Below are 19,881 nucleotides of genomic sequence, written 5' to 3' on the forward strand. Positions count from 1 at the left end.
AAAATTGATTGGCTGTTGGTCGATGTCCGGCGTAGAAGAGCGAAACTATTTGCTGAGCGCTCTTTTGATGGACGTTTTCTTCGCCATGTTGCGTTTCTCCGCCCTTCTGGAGAGTTTGTTTTATGAAGGCAGAATTTTTAGCTAATGCTAACCAGCCCAGGCTACGTAGCTATAAACGCGGAATAGCAGGTTGCGTCGCGCTTACTTGTTTTGTTCGGGTTTTTTTTTTTTTGGTTTGTAAATAACTGACATTGGTCAGGACAATGTCTCTTTTTCACAAATGTTCAGTGCGATTGTGGTAGCTTTTCGCTGTTTATTTTCATCAAATTAGTTTTATAAGTTCGGGATGGTTTTACCCCCAACATGGAGACAAAACGAGGGGAGATTCCCAACGGCGTATTGGACGACCTTTGCAGGTGATCTGTTCACTTAAGATAGCTTTGTTCTAGCTTTGTTCTGCATTTGAGATAGGAAGGCGCAACTTCTTATCAGTAATGAATCGGTTTTCATCTGGTTTGTGAGTAGATATCTAGTTGGCTAGCTACATATTATAGTTAGGTTACAATTGACCTCCAACTATTGCAACGGTGAGTTAGTTAGCTATTTTAGCTAAAGCTAGATTAGCTGCTTAAATGTAGTCAAGTGGAACTAACGTAACTGTTTTATGGCATAACTCCTGCAGACCTCTGGATCTTTCGCGATGGTTTAAATTTGTCTTTTATCGCATAACCTGGTTTAAAGACTATTCTGCAGGTTAATGATGATTACGATTTGTTATTATTATTGTTATTGTGAAGTATTCTTGTTAACGAGTACACTCGCTCACTATCTTGCCATGTCTGAGCTGGTTTATCAGATTAAAATGACATTGTTCTAAGGTGTTGCTTCTGTTCCGCATAGTCGTTTCATCCTGCACATCCCTAGTGAAGAAAGGGACAATGCCATCAGGGTTTGCTTCCAAGTTGAACTTGCCCATTGGTTTTACCTGGACTTCTACATGCAGAATACACCAGGATTACCTCAGTGTGGGATAAGGGACTTTGCCAAGGCTGATATCCTTCTGTGGTCAACATCACTTAAAAATGTATTCCATGTATCTTTGACAAGTGTGGCCAAATTTAATGACTTGGTTACAGTAATTTCTTTGCTTCCAGTCAACCATTTATTTCTGTGTTTCCTTCCTAGATGTTTGGCTCAGTTTCCTTGACTCTTTTTTTCACTTTTTAATCATTGCCCATTCTTGCTTCCCCAAGGCGAGGATGTTCAGAAGGTTTTAGAGCAGTGGAAAGAGTATAAGATGGGTGTGCCTACATATGGTGCCATTATTCTTGATGAAACCCTTGACAATGTGAGATACAGTTAAAATAAACTTAAGAGCCTTTTTATTTAGGTATGAGATGAACAGAGTCTTAACTCAAGCTTGACATGATTTTTTCTTTTTTTTGTGTGTGTGTGTGTGTGTGTAGGCTTTACTGGTGCAGGGATACCTAGCTAAGTCAGGATGGGGCTTTCCTAAGGGAAAAGTCAATGAGGACGAAGCGGCGCATGACTGTGCTGTGCGAGAAGTAAGCAACACGTGCTGGGGAGCTGCAGGTTCCTTTGAGGAGAAGTTGAGTTCTGCATATAAATGTGATGTTTTGAAGATGTTCACTGTAAATAATCTTAATGTGTCTTATGTCACTGTAGGTTTTGGAGGAGACTGGTTTTGATATCCGAGACCGCATCTGCAAAGATACTTTCATTGAGCAGAAAATCTCAGATCAGCTGGCTCGTTTATACATAATACCTGGGGTTCCAAAGGAAACAAAGTTTAACCCAAAAACCAGGAAAGAAATAAGGGTACAGTACATTTGAGGGCTCTGTGGTTTCAGAAGCCACTAATTGGTGACCTGTTCTTTCAGCACACTAACAATATAAATTCATTATTTAAGTGAAACAATTGTTTTTTTTATATTTATAATAGAACATCGAATGGTTTCCTGTTGACAAATTGCCATGTCATAGAAATGACATGACTCCTAAGTCCAAGCTTGGCCTGGCTCCCAACAAGTTTTTTATGGCTATTCCTTTTATGAGGTATCTTGACTTGCATCTTTTGTTGCTGCATCTTCATTTCTGTTCATCCTGTGTCAAGTTGTAGAGCATTTTTGTTCATGGCATTTTTACATGTTCACGTTTGGTGTAAAGTGATAAAGATTTGTGTGGCACTCTTTCTCACAGACAACTTAGAGATTGGATAGCCAAGCATAAAGTGGAATCAACTAGCAGTGACGAGGACTTTTTGTCCAATGACAGCACTCCATGCAAACCTTTTCAGTAAGTGAGATTGGAATGTATCACTTTGAATTTCAGGCAGCAGTATCTCAATGGATCCACCCCCTCACTCACCTTAATGAATAGGAGCTTGCATCATGTACCAAGTAATTTTCTACAAATGACTTGGTACCTCCTCCTGTATATCATGCTGAAGCACTAAACGTGTCATCAGGCTATAGTTTTGTGTAACTGTTTTCTCCCCTTAGCACCAAGCCCAAACGCTCACAGATGTCCGTGGAGGCATCTCCAGTGGATGGATGGACAAAGCAAAAACAGCAAAAGGCTTTTGGGCAACCTGGTCAATGTGAACTAACAGACTTTCTTAAAGTCAAGGTTAGTGTTGGCCCAATTTAAGTCTGTATTTATCTTGGACAATTCCTTGGACGTTAAATGAACACCTTTGACATATTTGTCAACGATTTCACATGTATAACATCTTGGACCGGGGTACAGAATATCTAATTAGCTTATTTATTGCCACTACAGCTATTGCTCTGTTCAGACTGTGGTATTTATAAGGAAAAGTTTAATTAATTAGGGCACCAATTTGCTCTGTGGAATAGTTTTAGTGAATTGAATTACATGATCCATTGTGGTATGAAATGTATAATTCTCAATATTTTAATCTGACCTTGTACATCTTGGTCTGACTATACTTCAGCTAACCAGAAGAGGGTGATGTAGTACTAATGTACTACAATGTACACATAACTGTACTAATTGTCAGTAGCCTGTCTAGTGTGTACATCTTTTTAAAAGTAATTCTCCATAGTATCAGTAATTTTGTCCACTGGTGTTTTTGGTGCAGTGTTTTGTCTATTCAGGATTCCAGTTTCAGACAAAATCCTGCCCTTTAATTCCATCCCCTGTCTTTCTTAGCTGATGTCATCATTCTAGGACACTACTGAGACTCATCCAGATCCACTCATCATCTTCATGCTCCCTATCCTAATATATTCGAATTTCCATGTTCTGTAGTTTACTGACTATTGTTGCGTACCCTTGTCCATGTTTTGTTTTGTTTTAAACTCTCTGTACTGTCTTTTAGCCTGAAGGTGAGACCAGCTTCTATTTTTATAAATATACTTTTTTATTTATTTATTTGTTTGTTTCGTGATGGGGCCCCAAAGGCATTCATGACTCATTCACTCTTTTCTGGCTGGTGGTGTTGGGTCCCATACCCCCCCTTTGGGGGTGGAATGGCTGAGGTTTTAGCTGTCTTTGGTACTACTGATTTTTGTCCCTCTATCAAGCAGTTTGAAAAGTGTCATAAGGTAGATTTGCTTTTAACTGTTCTTTTTGCTGTGGGTGTACCTTATTCTGCTCTGAAATATAAAACATCGCAGTTGGAATTTGCCGGGATAGCAAGTTGTTGAATGGATCTGGATGGGCATTGATATAGTCCTGGATTGATCACATGAGTGAGGGGACACTGGAAGTGTGAATAAATGGACCCATGTACATCTGAAACTGAAATCTGGAAATAAGCGAGTATCTGGGGAAACATACTACATGCAGCGGTGGATGTAACTGTTCTTATGTACCCTTGCTTTATGATCTCTCTCCTCTCTCTCTCTCTCTCTCTCTGCTCAATCATTCCTGGATTTGGTTACCTGGTTAGATCTATCCAAAATTCCTTTATATAGATTTCACTGTAGGGTGCAGCCAACATTTGAGTTTGTTTTAGTCAGGGAGTAAGGGAAGTGTTTTGTTTTTTGTTTTGATTTGCGTGTTTCCACAATTCAGGTAGCTGGGTTCTTCAGTTAACTTTTGGGTTTTGTTTGTTGTTTTGGCTGTGGTTGTACCCGAAGGTGAGACTTTTTAAAAACGTTTTTAAACACAGCGTTTTGTTAACAATATATGCCAATTGCTTTTTCCATTTTCAGTCTTCCATTACATGTTTCCCATTTATCCATCTAATTTGTTAATCAGTTATAGACTGAGCCTAAACCAGGTCATAACATGTTAATTATAATCTATGTACACAGTACTAAACTGTTAACTTCTTGCTGTGCTGTTTCTGCAGAACCATAATGTGAAAGGCAGTGGGAGGAAGCAGCATGATTCTCCCAGAATGAAGAAGAGGACTCATGAGCTCAGCAATCAGCAGGTACATAGTTGCCCTGATTTTCCCTTTATGACCAATAACCGCATCCCCTTACCCAAAGATCAAAACCTATTATCTGTTAACTATGGCAACTGTTAAATTCTATGATAGAAAGATGACAAGAAACTTCAGCCAAGAAGACTTCAAGACAACTTTGATGGAGGTATATGCCATCCATTTATTATTTCATTCATAATTATTGGAGGTGATACAAATGTGTGCCTGTCTAACTGTATGATATGAAGCTCATAATTTTTACTGCTCCTTAAAGTCAGCACATCTCTGAGGTCTATGTTGTGACCGATAAATCTGTTTTTTGGTTTAACTACATGGATGCCTTTCCCCTCCAGAAGCAGTGAGGGATGTGCAAGGCTCAGCCAAGCAGTCAGACATCTGCTACGGCGAATACGAGCAAATTCTCTCCTCAAAGTCCTTCCTTAGCTTCAGGTTCGACCGAGAGGCAATCATGAAGTCATGCTTTGACTCCTGAAGCCAGCCTCTTCCCACTTCTTTGATTTCAGGGGTGGTCATATAATAGATGTTGGACCAATATGACTAATAAAATGAGGTATATTTCTTTCTCACTCCCAAATACAAGTTTGTGTGTGTGTATATATGTAAGGCTCTGAAATAATGAGGTTGTTTAATCATTTTAACTTGGAACCTGGTATGAATTCTGCCCCATCTCCCCAAATATGTGGAATCACTTACTCACTTGAGTATTACATTGTGTCTCTTTAAATCCTATTCATGAGTTGCAGACCAGTCTGATTACTGAAAGTGCTCATAGTAAACATGTCTCAGACGTGCTCTCTTAGTTGACTCAAGGTAGCTGTGGCACTGTTACAGGTCTTGCAGGTCTCAACTGAGTCTTTTAAAACAGAAATTGTATTGGTCAATGCCTTCATGGTTTGTGTGTGTACACCACGGAGTATTATAGCCATCTGATCTGTATGTATCAACTGCCTTTTAAAGTTACTGTAACTTTAAGGGGAAAAAAGTCAGTTGGCTGTGAAGCTTATTGTACAGACCAAGGAACTCTGACCTATAACAGTTGGTCTTTTTTTCTCCAAGGTAATCTATAGTCACATTTATTTATTTAAAAAAAACAAAAAACAACCCAGACTAACAGGATACATAAAGTCATGGAACTGTTGATGTGTTGGGCATCTGATAATTATTTCTTTTGGAATAAAGGACTGCTGCATTTTTCACTTTACATTATATGTAATAAGCCACAGAAGATTGGTACTGCAGATGTGGTACATACTAACAGTGGAGATGTACACAAAGTCAGTAAAAATCCTTTGGGAATTGCTTATTAGTTATATTCCTGCAATGTACCCATGTTGATGTTTTACGGTGTTTGTTCGTTTGGTAGACTGCATTATGGTTCTGTTAGTTCGCTAAAATATTGACCATTGTTTCAGCCTTGAGTATAAAGGTTTTAAGTGTCTTTTATATTGTTTTTGAGTTTGAACCCGCCATTTTTATGACGCTTTAACTTCCTGGAGTTTACATTCATTTTTGCAAGATAATGATTTGAGTCCCCCTTTTCTTTTTTTCTTTTTTTTTCTTTCTTTTTTTGTCTTCTCTGTCAAGTTGCACTGACATTTTTATAAAGTAAGTGCAGTATTTGTCAAAATTGGTTTACTGTTATGCAAAATGATTTACACTGTCCGTTACTTGATCAGTTTAATAGTTTCCTTATGTGTGCATCTGGATGGTGTGGTTTTGTTTTTTGTTTTTGTTTTTTTAAATAAATTGCTGTTTGTTTTGGCAGTAATGATGGTTTCTTTCTGACTTCATTTAGAAAAGCGGAGTTGGAATGTCACAGTAGCATCATGCACGCGGATGTATTTTGTTAGTCCTTGTTTGTTAGTTCTTGCCAACCTCCCACAGGAGGGTTTCTGTAGCACACACTGAAGATTCTCTCCACCATAGCTCTATTCACAATACCATTTTCCACACAACTTTGATGTACACAACTGTGATGGACACTTTATACACACAGAATCTGCAAAAAATTATATTTAATGCACCTTTTTAAATGAGCTCAACTAAATGGCTGATATGTCTAAACTAGCCTTTGAACTGACTTGGCCCGGTTCTTCTCAAATTTGGGAAATTATGTAAAACATCCTAATAGTAGATGAATATTTAAGAACATTTGTCAGAAATAAGCACTATTGGTAAAACTACCATTTCCAAAGGCCTAGTGGGTTGAGATGCACTTGCTCTGACCTCTAAAGTATCTGTTCTTTCTCTTAAAATTACTGCTGATGGTATTTTTCCGTATACTTGCTCTTCCAGGAATTAATAAGAAAGTAGTAGTATTATTTACATTGATACAGTGCCTTTCTCAGACTCAAGGATATTTTAAAGGCATATCAGCTTTTACAATCACACTCATTGATAAGATGTTAGATGCCAATTTGTAATTTGAATGCACTTGTTTCATATAATTTTTTTGTGGCGAATAGACATGTGAAGACTCAGTATCAAGTATGATAACAAAATCTAACTTATATTTTATTCTCAACTAATACAGGATCATGATCGCCAATTGTCAGTGGCACAACTTGTGAAGATCCATAATAAGATCTTAAATCTTAAAAAACTTTGTAACTTTGTATTCCTTCTATTTATGTGAAACACTCTTTTCACTTAACTGATAATACGTATTCCTAAAGTTCTATAAGCTAATAGATAGCAACATTTTTAATTGTCTAACAGAATACATGGGCATATGGCCAATGTCCATGTATTATGCAGAAAATAGGAATTTACATTTTCTAATCAAGTTCAAGTTTCAAGTTTGGTTTATTTGTCACGTACATATAAATCCCACTAGTCTAAATGAATTTCCAAACCAAACTTTACATTTCAGACAAATGAGTGAAGATTCTATTAATTCTGCTTCATAAGATACTGTCTCTGTACATGAAGCCAGTCCCTCACATCTCACCGTTCTGTGCTGAACTTTGTTCTAAACTGTGTGTAAGGAGAGGGGTGGGGTTCCACTTTGCCAGGAGGCTGAGAGACTGAGAGATTAGATTAGTTGATATTCAGTCTTTTAGAGAGAGAGAGAGAGAGAGAGAGAGAGAGAGAGATATGTACTGGGCACATTTGATGGCCCCTGATTGGTGAGTTTCCTTAGGGAAGACTTTAAAGCTCCACCCCTGGTACAAGTGTGTGTGTATATATATATGTGTGTGTGTTTGAGTGCAAGGGTGTGTGTACAAGTGTGGGACTTTTCCAGGCACAGGTCAGCATGCAGCTAGAACTTTTCATTACCGTACTCCTCATACAGAATCAGGTGCTGGTTGCTACCGCCTCTTCTTCCTCAGAGGAAGATGAGAACAGTGAGCATGATGGGACCAATGACAAAAGTGAGTAAAATAAGCGAAAATGTTAAAATATTGTTAAAAGTTAGTTCTTGTGCTTGTGGCAAAAAGAAAAAAGACGTACAATTCAAGGCTACTGTTCACATTGTGTTTTTTCTGCGTTTTCCCACTTCTTTAGCTCCACTTATGTACTTGTAAATGTTAATGAATTCTGTTAATTAATTCTGTGATCCCCAGTAAAGCACAGAATTTGGTGAGCACTTTTATTTCTGTTTTAATGGGCTTAGTCGTTCCACCAAGAGACTGTAGTTAGGGTATTCCATTTGTCTACTTTCTCCATAAGAGAGAAAAGAGAGACAAAATCAAGTGAAGGAATTATAACTTTTGATTTCAAAAATCATAAGACATGGTTTTTCGTTAGTGATTTTTTGGCCATTTTTCTGCATTCATCTTCATTCAAACTTTGTTGAATTTGTTGCTTTTGTTTGTCATAGTACATTGTCTGTTGTGAACAGCAAGAAGACATAAATGTTTGAATGCTTGGCTGCATTATATGGTGTATCTATATGTGCTGTATGCTCCTACATTTCAGCTCTGCTAGGGTTTTTGGATGTTTCTCAAAACAAACATTCCTTATGAATAAGATCTGCACATTCACCAGCTCACCAGGAAGTTTCTGATGATGCTAGTGACTGCTTTTGGTTTTGGGAATGGTAAACTTTTGGTGTACGTGCTGCTCTGGAGGTACTGATGCTGATGGACTGTAGTGTAAGAAAAACTCATATTCTGCTGATGTTGCAAGCTGTTCCTTTTACACTGACCTGAGAACTATTTTATTGGTTCTCCTGAGCTAGTCCTGCATCACCATAAAATTAAATTTATTTTTTGGGATGATCTTTTCTAATATATGTGAGACACAGACTGTATTTACTACTGTCTTGCTGGATGTAGAAAGAGTAAGAGGTGTATTTGTGAGACCTTTGAAGAAATTTCAAAAGGAGAGCATATTTCAGGCTTGTATTTCAAACATTAGATATAGATTAGATATATCTATTTGAGAGTGGGACTGTAGTCTCTGCAGGTGTTTCATCTTAGATCTTAGGCATACAATATGGGATTTCTTGTCACATTTGGAATTATTGTATTGTGTCAGTGGTTAGACAGAAATAAGCCAAGAACAAAAATTTCTTTTAACAGAAAACGACAGCCACCACTGAAACACACAACTAAACAAACATTTCTTTTTATACCTACCAATAATGCTCTGCATGAATCTTTAAGCACTTGTTTAAACATCTAAGAACAGGAGCCTGCTGTTCCTTTGGATTTGTCCATTTGAATTATCCATGAATTTGGCCTCCACTACACTCAGAAATGACACACATACAGCTCTGTTTCATTTCAGTCCTGCTATATTTTTCAAAAACCTGTCTGTAGGATTTAAGAAAGTGGATTTCCTAATAATTAACCCCCAACTTTTAGAATATAAATCTCACACTACCCTTCATAGAAACCTGAAATCGTAAACAGTCAGACTTAGAAAGATATCTAACTATGGGTGTAGCTGACCAAGTGATTGTTAGCAGTATTGTGCCATACCAGGACTTGGTGGATTATTCAGTTTCATTACACCGTCATGCATTACAGGAAATGGATTAACTTGAAGCCTAAGTCATATATAGATGTTTTTACTTAGTCATACTTCTTGAGCAATTAAGTGACTGAGTTAGACTTCCTCACTGATTTCTTTTCTAACCTTTTTCTTTCTTGCTAGTTGATTTTTTCTTTCCTCCTGGAACTGGTTGCCTTGCCAAGTGCATTTGAAACTCTGGCCACAATCTCACTCCCAGCCGTTTCTTTCCACTTTAGTGGTGCCTGTATGTGCAATGAGTGCCATAGACAGTGAAGTAACAATCATGGCTGAACAGAACTGACTTATTTCAATCATGTATATTAGACATGAAAAGATTCTACCACAGGCACATATGGCTTGGGGCACAACATCTGAATAATGAACAATTAAGCAATATGATTTCCCACTGAAATTCTTTCATACAGAATATGTATTCAAACACTGTCTCGCCTCAAAACCCAGTTTACAAAATGGGAAGAACTCACTGACTAATCTGAGTGGATTTTAATTGAATCATGTACCTAAGTAGAAAACAAAGGAGTCTGCTTCTTGAAAGTACATAAATAAGCATAATGATTGCATTTTATGGTAGAACATCAAAAAACTGCAGCATCAGTTGTTTACTTAGATAATCTAGTTAACTGGTAAAGTTACTGTGTTCCGAAACCAATGACACACTTGCTTTCCTGTGAAGATATTCTAAGCTTTCAATAAATTGCACATTGACAGAAATAGATTCTGCTTCTGCTTTTTTAAATACTATTTTGCAGTTACTTTTTCTCTGGAATTGATAGCACAGTTCTAATCTAAAAAGAAAATGAAGCAAAACGGGTTTAGCCAACAGGCAATTCCCCCATTACATGGATTACAGCAAATAGTACACAGAACTATTTGCTGTGTGCCATGTTCATCTCCTTTCTAAGTACCAGACTAAATAGATGACTCTGTAATTTTAGCACAAGTCACCATGTAAATTAACTGTGATGTACAGTCTGACTATGTGGCTGTCTGGAGTCCTGGTGGCCGTTAGAATACGCAGCCAAACCTCTCTGGCCAAGGGGGTTAACATGGAGTGTAACTTCTGAAGTACAATGCCTGCATTCAACCGACTGGATGGAGGGCGCATTCCATGTGTGTGCTGTTGTGAGAAAGCACAGAATATTTTTTTTGAGCAGCCATATCTGACCCATATTAAGAGGCTGTGACTCCACAATCCCTTTAAATGCATTACTTTGACTAGGACTTGCTCTGATTTGCTCTACTTGATCCTATATTTGATCATATAGCAGCTGGCACCAGTCTACAAACTGTCAATTAGAACAACTGGCATTACAGTATTTCAGTATTTTGCATGAACATTAGTGTTATGAATAATAGATGCAGGTCAATCTGCATGCTTCAGTTGCTTTCAGGTACCAATTATCATCAAATATGCCTTTACAAACATGGCCTACATAACCAAATTACAAAACAAAAATACTCTAATTGTGTAATGTAATTAAACTCTTCAGAGATATTGTCCTTAGCGCCGCAACATTTTTATAGAACAAACTAACCTTCTTCTTCTTCTTCTCAGATTCCTCCCATGAACATCACTGGGGCTATGATGGTAAATAACATTACACGCCATGCCATTAAACGTGCACAGCATTTGCAACGGAGGCGCTTATAGGACAGAGACTCTAAACCCAGTCTGCTAGGACATCCAGCCAGTCCACAACGATTGAAAAAGACTGATTACCTGACACCGGAGCCAAAAGATGACAGAAACATGGACTAAATGCTGGCTTTTGAGGACAGTTTTTATATAGAACGAGAGTTTAGAACCATAGAACCAAGAAATTCCTTTCTCCTGTGTATGCTGCTTACTAGTGCTTCAAGGCTGACTGTGATATTATTTCAATTATTTATATTTAGAGATTGTAAAATCATATTAGGTTATTTGCTAATCTCCTTGTTCAAGTAGAAAGCGGAGCCTTGATGTCTGTCCTCATTGAAGCAGACTGACATTAAGTCTTGCAGTTAGAGGTTAGACTGCCCAGGACAGAATTATCTAATAGGTATTGAATTAATTAGATTAAGAATTAATTCTTATATCTTGATAAAATTAGTTTATGCGTAATCATGACTTGGTAAGCTTTCATTGTGATGTACAGTTTAGACTACTACACAATCCTGAGATAACAGTTATAATTACATAATCCCGCCTTAAAATGAGATGTTAGATTTGGATTTGAACAAGCTGACTTATATTTTACTAAATAACTATATAACTTCACCTTTGTGACGTGTCCCTTCTGATACCAGTGTCTTATAATTAACTCCATGGTGCCCAAAATTAATATGTAATCTATTTTGAAATTCTCTTTAAGACCAGGAAGGATGGTCATCTGCTTTCCAACACTGCAGTGGACAATCACAGTCTCCCATTGACATTAAAACTAGCAAGGTCATCTATGATTCCAGCCTGCCTCACATAGAGCTGGATGGCTATGATTTAAAAGCCGACCCTACTCTAAAGTTGCAAAACAATGGGCATACACGTAAGTTAGCTAGTTCAGCTCTGATCTCTCCATCCTAAATATATAGTATGAAGAAGAAATCTTGTCATCCACAGTGTATGATGTTTGTGGCCTTTGTTCATATTCGCCAGTGCAGCTGAGTTTGCCCAACACTATGCGGATAGTAAAAGGATTCGACCAGGTCTACCTGGCAGCCCAGCTTCACTTTCACTGGGGGACCATAGCAGTGCCTGGATCAGAGCATACCATAGATAACATTCATTTCCCTGCTGAGGTGAGATGGATCAACATCCACTATTGCAAAACACACCACTTTATCTGTAAAGGGATCTTAAAAAAAACCCATTCCCACTGGTGTTTATTTACATTCAGTAAGGACAGGTTTGTTCTGACCTTCGGGCTGAGTAACAATATACACACTCAATGCAATACAACACAGCAGAAATATCATTGTGATGTTTGGTGTCTCTTCTTTTAAGATCCATGTGGTTCACTATAACTCAAAATACACTAATTCTTCTGAGGCTGAGAGCAAACCAGATGGACTTGCTGTATTAGGCGCGTTCATTGGGGTAAACTGCACTTCTAAAAAGAAATCCTGCTTTAACAGACCAAATATTTTGCTGTATCTTTGTACCAGTACCAGTAAAGAAAGTGTTATATTTTATTTTTCAACTTAGAAATTTCATTACAGATTGGCCTTAAGGACAATGAAAACTATGAGAAAATCCTGTCTGCACTTAATGATGTTAGCATAGAAGGTGAATATAAATCTTTACCAATCCTTACAAACACACACCTTAGTAAAAAAGCACAAAGACACATTTACTATTTTCATATTCATAGATTTTTAGATTTTAAGATCTTTGAAACCTCCTATAACAGGATAGGTTTTTTTTGTTCCCTTTTCAGATTCTGGTACAGACATCCCAGGTTTTAACGTCCGTCATCTCCTACCAAACAATCTTGAGAAGTTTTATAGGTACAAAGGATCCCTAACAACTCCGCCATGCTTCCAAACTGTTAACTGGACATTGTTCAGTGAGACAGTCATGGTATCAAGGAGACAGGTTGGTTTTGATCAAATCTTTTAGACCCGCAGACAGGCTATTTTAGTACCCTAGGCATTCCATTGTGTGTGTGTGTGTGTGTGTGTGTGTGTGTGTGTGTGTGTGTGTGTGTGTGTGTGTGTGTGTATATATATATATATATATATATATATATATATATATATATATATATATATATATATACATATATATATATATATATATATATATATATATATATATATATATATATACATACAGGATTGTGTCAGGTACAAACAGAATTATTTAGGACTTGCATCAGGGAATGAATGGAAATGCATGTCAAGCTTGATGTCCATACATATAATTGATATTTAACAACAGTGCAAGCAAAATTACCTCAATATGGGGTTTTCAAAGCAAGTAAGTCTATCTTGAGAGTGTGTACACCATTGCCATACTGTGACATAGCTCTTTTGATTTTGGTTTGTAAAATGGTATCAGGTTACAGATACTAATATTATTTTTGTCACTTTCCTTACTAGCTGGCTGCCCTGGAAGACACACTGAAAGCAGGTCACAAACAGCTGCTGTCCAAAAACTTCAGAGCTGCACAACTTCTTCATGGTAGACCAGTCCTGGCTTCCTTCACTAGTTCACAGAGTAAGTACATCAGCAGACAATAAAGCTACATATTGAGCATTAAGCATAAATAATGAAAATATATTAATTCTTAGGAAACACTTTTACATTTTTACCTCTGCCTTCAAGTCCTCTTTTAGGATGCCTAACTTTGTAAATTCATATTTTTCAATTCCAAGTTGGGGACAACTTTCACAATTTTCAACCACACTTCTAAGGCATTTTATTCTTTGACACAGCAGTGACCTCTCACTCATGAGGTTACTTGTCTCTGTAATCAAGCATTTTGTATACTTTAAGGTGTCCACTGATTAGGCATATTTCAAAAATAGACAAACAAATATTGATTTTTGGGAACATTTTTAAATGTCTTATAAAATTTCTTTTGAAACATGGAATTAATATCTGCCTTTTACAGGTGTCAACAAAGACCCATCAGAGATAAAACCTAGAGTTACACCTAGTGGTAAGCATTATCACAGTGCTGTGTTCCTGTTGAATGTCTAATGCGCATTCTGACTAACATAAAGTAGTTGCCACCACGGAAAATTGAAATGACTATTTTGTTGACCTCAGCCAAGAAGCTCTGTCAACAACACTGATCAAAATAATCTTATTATTTGTGACATAATTGTGTGGGCCACAATTAATATTTGTGGCATAATTGTGTTTTGGCCCAATCTTCCGGAAACGTCTGGGCCTGCTGCACTGTAGTCCACACATAAAGGCTTCAAAACATTATTATTTACAAACATAAAAAAGAAATGTTCATCAACAAGGATCCCAATACTAAATCCTGCAGAATTACACTACAGACAAAATTGCTGCTTTTTCTATTATTCGTAGGAGCTGTCTCCTTTTTAATATTAATTAACACCATTTTCCCATACTGGGTTCAAATATTTGCATGATATCACTGATTCTTGATTGAAAATTTTAAATGCCTCTGTTTCTTTCTCTCCTTTATAGAGGGCATGTCCAGAGGTATGTTATGGGTCTCATAAATCAGTTTTAGTTGAAAATTTTTGTGCTACAAATTTTTTCAAGTTCTGTTTCTAAATGCTGCCTCTCTACCCACAGGTGATAAGTTTGCCATTGCCTTTGGAGCCTTGTTCATAGTGACTTTGTTGTCTTCTTTGATCTATATTTCTAAACTGCGGAAAACGAACTCAATGTACGTAAAGCAAGTGCTGTGTTGTTTGTTCTTTTATATAAATTACATAAGGTATATAGAGTAGCTGTTCCATAATTATTACTAATTATGACTATAAGAAAATTGTATTTGCTTAGAAGTACTTTGATAGCCTCCACCTTCAGCTGAAAACATTTGTTCTTCTATTATCTCAAACCATCAAATTTCATACAATTTCATGACACAAAAGCCAGTTTACCTGTGTAAAGCAACGGCATTACAGTATTAATCCTTTTTTGTCCTTTTCCACAGATCTAATAAAGACACCAGACAAGATGTTATTTATAAGCCAGCAATCAAAGATGATGTATAAAAACACATTTATTTTGCTACCAGAAAGTCACATATTTGTACAAAAAACAGTTTTGAAGAATTGCAAAGTTATTTAAATGTTTCAAAGGAAATCTAATTTCAGTAAAAAAAAATAAAAATAATAATAATAATTAAAAAAAAATTAAAAATAAAAGGTTTTCAGTTTTGCAATCTACAATTGTTTGGTGTACTACCATTGTTTTGCTAGTAAGAGACAAAGTCTCACTTTTTTTTTGCAATTGTGTCTTTCTACATGTATCTTAGTCATTTATGGTTGGAAATCACTTTTTAATTGTTTTATTTGTGATAATGATCCACTTTACCTAGGTGTGTCCTGTAGACATAGACTAAATCATTTAATCATTGAGTTGATGGTGTATGTATCTGGACATTTCCCTGTTCCTAATGTCATTTTTGTAACTGGAGAAGAATCAAGTCCTTCCTGATGTCACAAATGTGGTAGAGCTAATAAACTAACCAACCAATCAGGAAGTGTAAGGGAACACTACAACAGAAAAGACTTCATCAACTCTCATTATCGCCTCATGAGAGAGGAAGACTTCTGTTTATCTACTGTCCTCAATGATGTGCCCTCTGAGAATATGGTGCTTTTAACTTGGCTGGAGTTATGAGTGAGATCAGTCACTGAAATTGTGGTCCATGGATCATTTGACTTGTTTACCATATCCCTATGACTACTCAAATGCAGCTAGCTAATGGACAACTGGGTCAAAGTATACACTCCTTTCTGAACTGATCTGGCAACCTCCTCTGGAGAGAAAAGGAAGTCAAAGCCTACAGGCAGGAAGTACAGCCTCTGGCAGGCCAGTTTCTGGAACTGCAACCAATTAAGCTTTTATGCAACAATGCTGTTGTGAAGTTGAAATATCAAATGGGAAAAAACCTAAATCAGTCAGGGATCCTCTTCTTGTTAAATACTGATTCAGTGGCGTGAGCAGAGAGCAGCAAACCGCAATGTGTGCTTAGTGTGATATAGTGAATAGGACTAAGTGAGCGATTGATGAGAATGCGCATGCACAGGACCCGTGTAATTGAGGAGGGGGGAAGCCTTCGATTAGGAGCGTGTGTATTTAAGCACGACGAACTGAGCAATATAAAAAATCCATAGACTAAAATAACAGACACGGGAAAATAGCAATGTTGCAGCGGTAACTGATTCGGGAGTTTTCTTTCCCGGGGTTGGTATGGAGTCGTGTTTTGTTTTAAGTGCAGTTGTATTTGTTTTATATTTAGTTTAGGAGCAGTTTGAATGAATGAATGAATGAAAGGAGAGCGGTGGGAAATTTAAAAACATTTTAAGCGGGTAAACGCAATTTCGGTAAAGATGGAATATGATGTAAGGGGATATGTTTAAATATGATGTTTTAATGTTTTGATTGTGCTTAATTTTTGAATGTTATGATGTGAGAAGATGTTTTGTATTTTGTGCGCAGGGAGCTGAGTCACGTTTTTTTCCCGCTATGAGTGTTTCCTGATTCTATGAGCTTTTGTGATTGTAGTATTTTATGGAGAGTTTTTTCTTTAGGTTTGGTGTGGAAATATTTTTAAAGTTTATCATAATTGTACTGTTGAAGTGCTTATGCACATGTGTGATGGTGACCGCATTAAATGTCAATGAAGCCCTTTGTGCTTGACTCAGAACCAAATTTTCCGCTCATTGTATATGACTTTATGGTTCTTAAATTGTATTAATAAACCTGTAGTTTGCCCTGGAACTGGTGGTATTGTTTTTAAAAGGCCTAAGGTGGTACCTATTACATTAGGGATACATGAAAACATGTCACCTGTCTTCATCTTCAGTATTCTCTTACTCACAAACTGAGTTGAGTATTGCACTAATAGTGTTTGGCATTCTTATTTGGGGCTTCAGGTTGGTTATACTTTAGCAAAGTGACTTCCATGGTTAATTACATGTGCCTCATGGCTATTTCCATGCTTTACACACCAGCCTTTCTACTGAGGTGAGCAGTAGATCACTGGGGTCTGTAAGATGATTGTCACCGATATTATTTGTTAGAAATTTAACCCCATCACCTAAGTAGTTATTTTAAAAGGTGCAGAAAAAAAGAATGTAAAAAGGTTTCTGTCAAGTCAGAGAAATGTTCAATTGTCTGCCTAAATCATAGCAGGCTAAAATATTTAGATCAAAATCCCAGTTATTTTAACCAGAAACACACAACAGTCTATAACAGAGCTGGGTTATTGGTGGAAAAAACAACCCTTGATGGAAAAAGTAATGACTTGCCTTGTTTACACGAGTCAAAACACCTCTGGTCATAAGGCCCTCATTTTGCTTCCTACCAGCTAAATATTAACAGGCAATCCTTAAACAGTGAATACATCCATTTGGCATGGCAGAGTTTGGTCAAGTAAGAACACATTTGAAAAGTCTGTACAACTAAAGTAGAGGGTACTTCAACCTCAAAGCGAGGGTGTTCCTTTGTATACAGGGTGATTTAAGATATGCACCTTGAAACCTGTAGGAAATAATACAGGGGTAATTGGTAATATCAACAGGTCTACTCATTTTCAGTTACATGTATGATTCATGCTAATGGTTTGCTTTAACTAAGAATTGAAATACCATGCACCATGAGGACTAACAAATTTGATAAAATACAAGAAGAAGAGGAAGTAAGCTAGGATATGGGCGTTTTAAAGGAAAGGAGTGACCTTTTAACTGAGTAATTCAGGCCAGTGCTGGGCTCACACTGAGGTCCAAGAAACCAGTCCCAATGCTGTAACCCACCCCCAAAAACAAACCCCCCCAGAGTCAAGTCAGTACATTTTTTTTAATTACATCAATACAAGGCTATTATTTAATTAACCCGATAGGAGACTCCTTACATATTTCCCTGTTTGGCACATTGTATTCTTTAAAATGTTATAAAGCAGCATCAAAACATTACATAGTCATTAACTGTCAAAGAGTATGTCTAAAATCCAGGTGAGCACCGGTTGTGATGACATTCAGTAGAACACAGACAGGGCAAGACTTGCTGTGGCAGATGTGGTCCATTAGGAAGGTGCAATTCAACACAGTTATCTAGTGCAGCACCAGCAGACCACTTCCCTGCTAACCCAGCAGCACTGGGAGGATCACACTCAGGTACAAACGAAGAGGGTCATACAACACACACAACAGGAGCCTTAAAAAGAACTAGACAGATACACAGGGCTTAAAATGAACTGCAATAGGAACCCATTCTTCTCCAGAACATGCATGCACTGAAGGTGGCTGTTTGTTTAGGTTACCACAAGGCCCAAGGAGATGATATGTTCAAGTTAGGTATAACAAAGTTAACTCCAGCCATGCCTCTGAAGGAGGGAGCTGCCTTGGACTAGTCCAGAACGACAGGCTTGCTTGTTAGAAATCACACAGTGTGTCCTGAGGTGAAGGAGGCATGCTTGTAAGTTGCTGCACCTCAGTGGTTAGCAAAAGGTACACTTTGGCTGTACCAAAACAAGACCAGCGCAATCCATCGCCAACATCGTCTGCGCAAGTATCAATCGAGATCTGTGAAGTACCTTAATAAATGCGGCGTGAAAGGAGGTTCCTTTCGATATGAGCAGATCTGAAGTGCAACCTGAGAACACATGCATTTGTTTTATGGACATGTGTAATCAGTGTGCTATGGAAGCATTTCTGAACTGTGACTCACAGCAATGGAAAAGCAAGCAGCTTTAAACAAATACCCTACATAGCAAAGGGACATGTTGGTCAAGAAAGTACACGCATTCGAAAACCTTTCATTCAGGCTAAGAATATACAACCAAAGAACGTCTCCCCTGAAATGGCACAAGCCAGCACCACGATTTGAAGCAGAAGAACCAAATGGATACTGCTGCAAAGAGCCACGGTATCCAGATATTGCTTGTCATTTACATGAATGTGTTCACACTTGATGAGGCAATAGAAGAGGGGATTATTTTAAAAAAACAAAGACAAAAAAACCCCCCAAAAAAACCAAAACAAAAAAACACACATTAGTGAGCCCTGGAAAATGGACAGTCTGATGGATAGAAACGGTGACGAGCTCAAGGAGCGGCTGTGTCTGAATGAGCTGCTACATTAAGGAGGACCTGTATTCTGCTGTTGTTGACCAGCGCAACACATGTCATTCAAATGCTCAAAGTTGAGGAACATCTATAGACAGCCACGGTCAGTTAACCAGACACAACGTCCCTTTTAGTGAATGAGATGAGAGAAGAAAATTTTTTAAGAAGCAAATACTGCATAATCGATATACTATATACAGAGATGATGATTTAACATCCTTGCTAGTGGACTGCCTTAGAGGACAGAACATAACTTGAACATTTACATAGCATATGCTTGTCCCATAGTACAAGTCCTCTGAAGAGTTTTAAAAAATTCCGCCCATGTGGCATCTGATGTGAGCAAATGGGTCAGGCTCTGTACAAAGGCCTAAAAGACCAAGGGAACATATAAAATATTAATAATTTTTAAAAAAGATTTGTTTGATATTAAACATTTAGCACATTTTCAATTAATGAACACAGAACAGAAATATCATCTACTCAAACAACTAAACTGGCTCATCAGTCTGAACTAAGAATGCTCTGGGCATGGTCCTGATATTCCAAAAAGCACAGCTGATTGACACTGACGTGCAGCTAGCTATGGTACTAAAAAGGAGAATCAAAGTAAAACCTCTGCACATGTACGAACCTCCCAATGAGAATATCCGTGCAAATAATTCTGACGTTCAAGGACCAGATAAGCCTCATTTAGGG

General features: G+C 37.5%; 2 protein-coding genes across 5 annotated transcripts; both read left to right on the forward strand.

The window, feature by feature from the left end:
- The first annotated feature begins 107 nt into the window (after nucleotides 1-107).
- Nucleotides 108-6,209, forward strand: dcp2 (decapping mRNA 2). Of its 3 annotated transcripts, none has more exons than XM_027009065.3 (11): nucleotides 108-416; nucleotides 901-1,052; nucleotides 1,221-1,348; nucleotides 1,467-1,565; nucleotides 1,687-1,839; nucleotides 1,964-2,076; nucleotides 2,221-2,316; nucleotides 2,523-2,649; nucleotides 4,343-4,426; nucleotides 4,535-4,586; nucleotides 4,777-6,209. In XM_027009065.3, exons 1-11 carry the CDS (start codon nucleotides 364-366, stop codon nucleotides 4,911-4,913), a joined length of 1,194 nt encoding a protein of 397 aa, XP_026864866.2. In that variant the 5' UTR covers nucleotides 108-363; the 3' UTR covers nucleotides 4,914-6,209. The 3 variants fall into 3 exon arrangements, with proteins under 3 accessions (XP_026864866.2, XP_026864867.2, XP_026864865.2); XM_027009066.3 differs by having other exon boundaries at nucleotides 4,780-6,209; XM_027009064.3 differs by having other exon boundaries at nucleotides 111-416; nucleotides 4,774-6,209.
- Nucleotides 6,210-7,641: 1,432 nt separating this feature from the next.
- Nucleotides 7,642-17,772, forward strand: ca9 (carbonic anhydrase IX). 2 transcript variants are annotated; one of them, XM_027009060.3, is made up of 12 exons: nucleotides 7,642-7,815; nucleotides 10,980-11,012; nucleotides 11,776-11,946; nucleotides 12,057-12,199; nucleotides 12,405-12,497; nucleotides 12,620-12,686; nucleotides 12,838-12,995; nucleotides 13,502-13,619; nucleotides 14,017-14,064; nucleotides 14,568-14,582; nucleotides 14,679-14,772; nucleotides 15,043-17,772. In XM_027009060.3, the coding sequence occupies exons 1-12, from the start codon at nucleotides 7,698-7,700 to the stop codon at nucleotides 15,101-15,103; spliced, it is 1,119 nt and encodes a 372-aa protein (XP_026864861.2). In that variant the 5' UTR covers nucleotides 7,642-7,697; the 3' UTR covers nucleotides 15,104-17,772. The 2 variants fall into 2 exon arrangements, with proteins under 2 accessions (XP_026864861.2, XP_081558732.1); XM_081702606.1 differs by lacking the exon at nucleotides 11,776-11,946 and having other exon boundaries at nucleotides 7,716-7,815; nucleotides 12,062-12,199.
- The last annotated feature ends 2,109 nt before the right edge of the window (nucleotides 17,773-19,881 follow it).

Source organism: Electrophorus electricus, chromosome 19, assembly GCF_041902795.1.
Source record: "Electrophorus electricus isolate QZ-2024a chromosome 19, ASM4190279v1, whole genome shotgun sequence".
NCBI classification, from domain to species: domain Eukaryota; kingdom Metazoa; phylum Chordata; class Actinopteri; order Gymnotiformes; family Gymnotidae; genus Electrophorus; species Electrophorus electricus.

Excerpts from the sequence above, each read along its gene's own strand:
- dcp2 (XM_027009064.3), top strand. The coding sequence starts at position 364 with ATGGAGACAAAACGAGGGGAGATTCCCAACGGCGTATTGGACGACCTT. Across the intron at positions 1,566-1,686 it reads ATGACTGTGCTGTGCGAGAA|GTTTTGGAGGAGACTGGTTT; the intron begins GTAAGCAACACG and ends ATGTCACTGTAG. Across the intron at positions 4,427-4,534 it reads ATGAGCTCAGCAATCAGCAG|AAAGATGACAAGAAACTTCA; the intron begins GTACATAGTTGC and ends ATTCTATGATAG.
- ca9 (XM_027009060.3), top strand. The coding sequence starts at position 7,698 with ATGCAGCTAGAACTTTTCATTACCGTACTCCTCATACAGAATCAGGTG. Across the intron at positions 11,947-12,056 it reads GCAAAACAATGGGCATACAC|TGCAGCTGAGTTTGCCCAAC; the intron begins GTAAGTTAGCTA and ends CATATTCGCCAG. Across the intron at positions 12,200-12,404 it reads ACATTCATTTCCCTGCTGAG|ATCCATGTGGTTCACTATAA; the intron begins GTGAGATGGATC and ends TCTTCTTTTAAG.